Source organism: Vipera berus, assembly GCF_964194415.1.
Source record: "Vipera berus genome assembly, chromosome: 1".
In the NCBI taxonomy this organism is placed as follows: domain Eukaryota; kingdom Metazoa; phylum Chordata; class Lepidosauria; order Squamata; family Viperidae; genus Vipera; species Vipera berus.
In genome coordinates this window covers 279,450,507-279,459,345 of record NC_138202.1, presented here as the reverse complement: position 1 = coordinate 279,459,345, position 8,839 = coordinate 279,450,507, and the positions used below count along the sequence as shown (strand labels likewise).

General features: G+C 40.0%; 1 protein-coding gene across 5 annotated transcripts in view; it reads right to left on the bottom strand.

Moving 5' to 3' along the window:
* Window positions 1–360: 360 nt before the first annotated feature.
* Window positions 361–8,839, bottom strand: part of MAP3K4 (mitogen-activated protein kinase kinase kinase 4) — a 64,338-nt gene continuing 55,859 nt past the window's right edge. For 4 of the 5 annotated variants that reach the window (XM_081315289.1, XM_081315285.1, XM_081315286.1 and 1 more), the window contains 5 exons: window positions 5,829–5,988; window positions 4,239–4,361; window positions 3,005–3,111; window positions 1,962–2,141; window positions 361–919 (listed from right to left, as the gene is read on the bottom strand). In XM_081315289.1, the coding sequence (XP_081171415.1) occupies window positions 899–919; window positions 1,962–2,141; window positions 3,005–3,111; window positions 4,239–4,361; window positions 5,829–5,988 (591 nt within the window). In that variant the 3' untranslated portion in view covers window positions 361–898. Of the gene's footprint in view, window positions 920–1,961; window positions 2,142–3,004; window positions 3,112–4,238; window positions 4,362–5,828; window positions 5,989–8,839 lie in introns of those variants that run through there. The other variant, XR_014024812.1, reaches the window with a different exon arrangement.

Here is an 8,839-nt window from a genome sequence, read left to right as displayed (position 1 = left end):
AGAAGGTTCATTACACTTGCAACTCTGAATTTTGGTTTGAGGAGAAAGAACTACCATAGCAGTAGTAGGGAGTTAAAAACACAGCCTGATATGCTACTGAAGTCTATAATTGCAGGTGAATGACATAACTGATTCCTACATTAGTTACACCTGAAGATCTGGATTCACACTTGAATTAAGCTTTAGTGGCAAGATATAAGCAAAACTGTGAGCAGTAGTAAGCGCTACTTGCCTTCCGAGAAATTTTAAAATCCCTATCCAAACTATAGCTCAAATAGCTACACGAGCGCAACTGAGACTCCCAATGATGATAAAGCCACTTAAGCATCAGCTTCAACAACAAAATACGAAACCAAAGACTTCCTAAAATAAACCATTTATTGAGAAAAAAGCTTTTAAATTTCTTCAATCAACGTCTGCATTAACGAATCCAAGCTGGCCAATAAAAAACAGAAACAAAAAACAGAAAAGTAGAAGTTCACAGTCAGTGCACTCAACAAACAGGAGATTAAAAATAAGGTTCAGAATGCCTGATATAACACTAACTTTGTTTTTTTTTGAACCTAACAGTTCAAAAATCCTACATATGAACATTACAGTTCTCAGTCATCTGAGAAACAGAGAAAGGACAAAAATAAGGTCATGGTCCATTATACAGTAGTAATGGCACTTCCACTGAAACATGCAGCTTCTTTTAAACCCAGGGGAACAACAGGTGCCAAGGGGAACAAACAGCAGCAGCAGTAAAAGTGACGCTTGTCACTCATGCAGTCTTCAGTCATGTTAGGCCTTGAGTCGTATCCTGTGTCTCAACACAGTCCAAATGTAAATATTACATATAGTAGTGATTCAAAAATACTTCACCCGAATACAGGCAACCTTGTGTGTGTGTATAGCTTCATTCTTCATCTGTGCACACCTGGGTAGTAACGAGAGAACCGATAATTAGCCCCATTAGGCTTTTCTTTTAAAGGTATGTTTCTCCTTCCCCGACAGTGAGGTATCTACTATGTAGGCGAAATTATATCATTCTTTTCCAGAGGAGATGGCTGATCCTCCAAAGGGTCAAAACTGCACGAACGATGCCATTGGACAGCTTCCCCCCAACCTTGGCCATTTCTGGGTGTGAGGACTTCAACCCCCAGAATTCCACTGCCAGCATGGCCACCAGTAAGAAATCTGGCAGTTGAAGTCTACCGGTATTAAAGTTGCCAAGGTTGGACCCCGCCCCCCCTGGACTAAGCCAAATGTTGCACTTTGGAATCATGCTGATTGGGATTCAAGCTAATGCCCTTCATGTCCTCCTCCAGCATCTTATGGCCGCTGAGCACAACTGGTTAGAGTTAGGATACTTTTATTTTGCTTTAAAGATGCTTAGCCCGGCAGGAAAACTGTAGGCTCCCTTAAGTCTGCCCCTACCTCCCTTTTGTGCACTGTGCATTGTCCCAAAGGCACACAAAGCCTAATCATTTAGAAGTTGCCAATAGGGGAAAACTCTGGAAATGCAAGCAATGTCTTTGTCTCCCAGTTAAGTTGGGATTTTTTTTTTACATATTATGCTGAATTATTTATGTTGTTCCAGTTTTTTCTGATGACTCTAAAAGAAGAAAAATGTGTAGTAATTGCTTATGAAGACTGGAACTAAAATCCACATGCTCTTTTTAATTTAAACAGTTACACTTATGTTCTAAAGCAGGGCTTTTCAACCTTTTCACCCATTGTACCACTTTTAGGATATGGCAACATCTGAGTACCACCAGTTGCCTAGCTCCAGCCATCTCTCACTTAGGATTGTGTGGTGCTGCCACCAGTTCAGCTCATTCCCCTCCCCTGCTACCACTTTTCTGGGATGGTCAGGTGCCAATGTACCACAGGTGGTACCCGTACCACTGGTTGAAAAGCCCTGTTCTAAAGAATAAGATCCCCAGAGTTACTATCAAGAATAGTCAAGCTTAACTAACCTTGACAAATGAATGATCGAGGAGCTGGCTAGCTGTCCATCTCATCTTTGGATCACTCTCCAGGCAATGAGAAAGGAAACCTTTTCCTTCTGGACTTATCCTTTCAGGAATCGGGGGCTTATGACCCATCCCTACCCTATACATGATCTGAAAATTATGCTCAAATTCATGCCAGGGTCTCTGTAACAAAACAGAAGTAATCCAGGTTGAGAAACTGAATTTTCTCACTGATTATAGACACACTGTGGTAAGTTAGTTGCTGCATTTCTTCTTTGATAACAATAATCTCTGATAAGTCTAATGAATAAACCTTTTGAGTATGAAGATTCATAAATAATCACATGGGGTGGAGGGCAATTCCAACCATTGGGCAAGATTTAGCTATCTCTCTGTTCCATTAATACATTTAACAACCAAGCAATGCACCAAACAATGTTCCCAAGCAGTTCTTACACTAGTTAGACTCTTATTTACAATGTTCGCTTATCTGAAATCTGGAAACTAACTTACTTCCTATTTGGAGGTAGCAGAAATCTGTGCAGACTTCTCTGAGGTCTTCAACTATGCTCAAAAAGATACATGAACTAAATGATGTTGCAAGGACAAGATTCATTCATACTTCAACTTTAATAAATAGGTTCTATGCGGTTGAATCAGTTCTTTCTATTAAGCTTAGGAAAATATACTCAGGATTTCAGTCAAACTTAATTATTCTCTTGCCAGTGACTTTTAACTGAGCAAGGTTCAAGTTATTTATCATCCCAGAAATCCAATGATGGCATGTTTTAGATCATTCACAAGGCACCCTCAGTAAATAAATTGACTTAATGTCATATAGCAGGGGTCCCCAACCCCTGGTCCGTGGACTGGCACCGGTCCGCAGCATGCCAGCAAGTGGGCCGCACAAATAAGCAAAGCTCCATCCTCGGGATGCAGGCAGTCTTCAAAACCACACCCCCTCTGGTCCAGAGAAAAATCTTTCTCCATGGCAACCGTCCCTGGTGCCCAAAAGGTGGGGGACCTCTGTCATATCGGAGACTTACCTTCCCTGTGACCATTTCAATTACGACGCATCCAAGGCTCCAGATGTCTGCTGCTCGTCCATGGCCTTCTCCTTTAGCTCTAGTAATCACTTCAGGAGCCATGTATGCTTTGAAACAACACACAGGGTCACATCAGTTTATGCAACAAAAGGAACAGAAGGCTTCTCAACAAAGGGATTTGTCTGAGAAACCAAAGCATGATCAGTAGTGAGCTACCTGTCTCTGCTGCCATGTTTTTAAGTACAAAGTACAACCTTCGGTTATTCTATGTGAACCTAAGGTAGACATTATTGCTTATTTTAGAAACATTTTCAAAAATTTTATTTTGCCTTTCCAAGATACTCTCTCTTTAAGAAAGAGCTACAGGTGTCCCGCTCGCTCTACTGCAAGGAAAATATTTTCACACAGTTTTATATCCCTACAGGGCTAGTACAAAGCTAGAAGTTAATTATAAAACAAGTTGCATACCCCTATAAAATCGCTTTGCATAATATCAAAAATAATAATAGATAATATTGACGAGCACTTTACCGATCTGCAGAGTTTGGACAATTATGACAATGCAACCTGAAGATCTTATTTTTGATTTAGATTTACAGATCTGTAGTGACACTGACATTCCAGAAGGTGGCAGGACTTAAGCAATGTTGATCAAGCTTGAAAACCTAAACAGTAGCTAAACTATTATAGGTAGCCCTTGACTTACAACAGTTCCTTTAATGACCGTTCGAAGTTACAACAGCCCTGAAAAAAGTGACTTATTGACCATCTCTCACACTTAGGTCTAGTGCAGCATCCCTACGGTCATGTGATTTACATTCGGATTTTGACAACTGGTTCACATTGACGACGGTTGCAGTGTCCCGGGGTCATGTGACCACCCTTTTGTGACCTTCTGACAAGCAAAGTACAAATGGGAAAGACAGATTCAGGGCGTTACTAATTTAACAACTGCAGTGATTCACTTAACAACTGTGGCAAGAAAAATCGTAAAAGGGGGCAAAACTCCGTTAACAAATTTCTTACTTAACATCATAGGTTTTGGGCTCAATTGTGGTCGTAAGTCAAGGACTAGCTGTACTTGGAACAGAGGACAGGTGCTTTGTTGAAGATTAGAACTTACATTCTCATAATAAAATAAGATATCAAGTCAACAGCATACAGTAGAGTAGAGAATCTCAATGGCTACTAGATGGTGTTATATGCATAGATTTTGTTGCATGTTCTTCCTTACCGGCAGTTCCCAGAGTACTATTCACCTCCCCAGGCATCGTCTGGGTGTTATTCTTTAATTTTACGGAGCAGCCAAAATCTCCCAGCTTTATCAATCCTGATGATGTAAGAAAGATGTTTGCTCCTAAAAGTCAAAATAAATAAATAAATGAACAAACAAACAAGATCTCACAATTAAACATTAGAGAAGAGTTTAGATCCAAATTGTTACAGTGTAATCAAGCTATAAATGTACATGCATTATAAATATCTGGACAGTTAATATTCCTGCTCACAAATTCCTATAAATATCCTGCATGCAATCGAGGATGGGCGATCCACAGTGCATTTTGCTTTGATTCATTTATCCGAATCTTATTTCTGACCCAGCATTCCTGCATTCTCCAAATAAAAGATGGGGACTTTTAATTGTGTATCCCTTTCACGATCTCTTAAGGCACGAGGAAGAATCGGGAAGAAAAACTGCCATTAGTTTGCATAATTCCTGATCCCGCAAGGCTACTAGCAGTTGCTCCTATTTCTCTTCTCCAGCTTGAGCTCTGAAAGGGAGGAAGAGCTTCCATCTGCAGGATGCTTCTTCAGTGCATTGCTATGGAAACTGAAAATGGTCTTCAAGAGAGAGAGAAGCAGAGACGGAGCCACATACTGTAAATCGTTATTCAGGCAGGTCTGTCTCACTGCTTAAGCTACTAGGCTATTCTAGAAATCTGCAAAAGTGAGAAAGGGACGTTTAGGCCAGGGGTAGGCAACCTTGGCTCTTTTATGCCTTATGGACTTCAACTCCCAGAATTCCTGAGTAGCATGGCTCAGCTTGGAAACCTCTTTTCCCTCAGCATGGCTGACTCAGGAATTCTGGGAGTCCGTGGCACATAAAAGAGCTGAGGTTGCTTACCCCTGGTTTAGGCCAATCCTTGGATCATGATGAATTACATTTAAAACCCAGCTGGAATGGCAACTTGACTTTCAAATGGTGAAAAACAACCATTAACTTCCTGTGGTCAAGCATAACTGCCTGCTGCTTCTATTCTCTAAACCAGGGGTCTTCAAACTTGGCCCTTTTATGATTTGTGGACTTCAACTCCCAGAATTCCTCAGCCAGCATGCCTGGCTGAGGAATTCTAGGAGTTGAAGTCCACAAGTCATAAAAGGGCCAAGTTTGAAGACCCCTACTCTAAACAATCTCCTAAACATCAGCTTGTAATATTTTCTTTTGCATATGCTGATGCAATTATTGTTGTAACAAGTGTCCCCATTTGTGTCTTGATTAGTGGTCTCAGTCCAAGGCATCCTTCAGATTCAGTGGAAAGTGTCAGAATTTTCTGTTATTTCCTAATAACCTTCTGTTCTCTTCATTTATATATACTGATCACAACTCTGAAAGATGCAATCAGCCATACATTCTTGGCTGGCAAGCAAGCAAATCTCTCTTAAAACAGCCAACTGTGGAGCAGAGGAACTGGGAAAGAATGAAAATAATGCAACGTGTTATTTGAAGTGATTTGTTTCTAAAATGTATATCTGTTACACTTGGCTTTAAACAAAAATCTGTTGAGCAGTCCAAAGTAGAAGAGAAATCCAAATAAATTACTACCTTTAATATCTCGATGCACTATACCGTGTTCGTGCAACACATTGATGGCAGTTGTGATCTGCTTTGTGTAGAGTCTAATAACATGTTCTTGGAGGCCCAGCCTTGACACTTCTTCCAGCGTTCCCTCGTCACAATATTCCATAAAGATATACATTTCTTCCTGTAATTGAGGTGCAAAGAGTTTTAATTGGACATCCTCACTAGGCAGAATGCAGCTTTTTATTTATAGGCACGGTCCAATAAGCCCTTGAATGTGAAATATGAGAGCTACTTTGGTGTAGTGATTAAAGATACTAGGTTACAAGCCAGGAGACCAGGAGTTCTAGTACCTCATTAGACACAGAAGCTTCCCCATTGCTCGCTCACAGCCCTAGACAAGGAAAAACTGTGCTCTACCCACCAACAGTAGGCTGTGTCGCGGAATAATTAACATAACAGTCTAAAACCATAACATAGCTGGACATATGTGATTCACTATGGTTACATGATAAGATAATAACACAGGTGCAGAGAGCGTAGGAAAAAATGTACAGTCAGAAATGAGCTGCTGACAAAATTTAAAAAAACGTCAGTGACAGGCTGGTTACACTCCATAACCTTCAATAAAGTAGGCTGCATCTTGCAATGGTCTGATTACATTAGGGTGTGCGACAGAGTCCAAATCCTTTTTTTTTTTTGCCAACAGTCCATTGTGCATACAGTAGAAAACAGGACAAACCTTTGCCGTGGTGAGCAACAAACATGGCTGCAGCAAAGTACTCATATAATTTACTAAATGTCTAATAAGGGAATTGTGGTTTTACATGCTTTTTACTGATGTGCTTTGTTCTTTCTCAAAGGTAGTAGCCTTTTTTTTTTAATTTCAGCCAAAGGTAGAAAAGAGAATCAAATCTACTCCATCAGCTACCCTAAGAAAAGAGTCCTCTCTCCTACTTTCACCCATTTGAAACAGAGCCAGTTTTTCAGGCTATGCAAACTCTTTCTGGTAATTAAAAGAGGGACTCATGTTGAAGGTAAATTTTCTCTTTTTCCTTCCCCTGTCTCCTTTTCCTTGCACATAATTTCATTATATTATTAAGACAACAGGTAGATGATGAACATCTTCTAGCAATTGTGCAAGTATTTTATTGTATCTTCTTTTCTCTATATCCCAAGCTGCAAAACCAATTATAATAGTAATTTTAGTAAAATTACAGTAAAAATAAACAAAAACAAATTAATATAACAATAAAATGGAAAGTGAAAATATAATTATTTTTTCAAAATAGCAAAGAAAAAGATCAGAATGTAGTAAAGAAAATAGCAATATATAAAGAAATGGCTTCTCCCTTCTTCACAAGCAAAAACGATTTTATCAGTCTGTCATCTTAAATTAACAATATCTCATCTTTTATCTAGAAACAAAATGTAAAACTTCATCATTTCAGTCCTGAGCAGCAAAAATCCATTTAGGGTTTACAAGAGATGACACTACATCTATTATAACTTTGATCAAACAAACTTTATATGTTTTCCTTTTCCTTTTAACAATCTTGATCTTTAGTCTCTTCATATGTCCTAGACTAGAATTTGATTTCATTTTTTCTTTGTCCCTTACATCACTTTTTTTTCCAAAGCTTAAACAAGTCTTTTTTTTAAAATACAACATAAGAAAATTATCCAGATCAATCTTTCGCTTTGTTATTTGTATATCCCTTTTAATTAAACATTAGCCGGTTTCGTTAGTATATCCAGTGTAGCATTTTTTTACATACTGTTCTTATAGCTTGCCATTTTTAAATCCAGTTTCACATCAGTTTCAGATCAGCTGACTGCAGTTTCAGCAAGATGGCTACTGTCCTGCTTCTAGTTTCAAATACTGACTCAAACACAGGTTCCATGGGAATTCAGTGTTTACTCAAGGTCAAAGAGATAGCAACAGTCAAAGCATGCAAACGAAAAGAACCGTCTCCAATAGACCCTTGCCTGAATGATCAGCTTTTTAACAACAGCAAGCAGAATAATCCAAAATCAGTCCAAGATTCTGAAAGCCACATTAGGATTGTCAGCCAGTCCAGAGCACAGAATTTCACAAGCAGAATCCAAACAAATTGTCATGCAAGAGCCGGAGATCAGAGGGTTGTTTCCAGCACAGGAAGGCAGGTCAGGGCTGCCTCTTAAATCAGACTGCAGGCATTTGCAAAGATTTACTCCCTTGCTTGGCAAGAAACCTCGTAGAATGTTTTTGCTTTGTTCTCCTATGCCAGAGCTGGGAGGCCTTATATTATTCTCATTTGACTGCTCCAGCTGTCAAGGTTGTACTTGTTCTCAATCAGCCTTATATGATTCCTGGCCTGGTGTCTCTTGAACCCCATTCCACAGGTTCAGCTAGAGCAACTTCTTCAGAGTCAGAATCTTGAGTCTTAGGCTATGATAGCAATTCACTTTATCTCCTACAGCAGAGGTCTCCAACCTTCCTCCGTTGGCGGACCAGAGGGAAAGAGAGGGGAAAGCATTTTATGCACACGCGCACATACAAAGAGGGCTGCAAGCATGCTTGACGCAAACGGAGCGGTGCTAGCAGCCACTGACGCTAGCACCACCCTGTTTTTGCTGTGCGGCACCTTGTTTTCCCCGCACGGTGCCCTGTTTTTATAGTGGCTGGGGGGCAGCCTGTTCCACAGCCCACAGGTTGGGGACTCCTGTCCTACTGCTTGAAACCTGCCAGAGACACTCTTATGGACTCCTTTGAGGAGCAGCTATCTGAAGAACTTAAGGGTAAACTCAAGTCCACTCCTGTCCAAAGAAGGATTACAAGGAGTCAGTCTATTTGCCGGCTCTTTATTCCACCATGGTACCAAAGCAATGCTCAATTTGCCATTTCTTCCCTGGAAGACCCACTGCAAAACTAATTATAGGAAGGCCAAACAGAATCCATTTTTGTCTTCACAAGCATTTGCCAACCATTTCAATTTGTATTAACTTTGAAAGGAAGAAAAGTGACACGAATATGTAAACTACACTTGGATTTC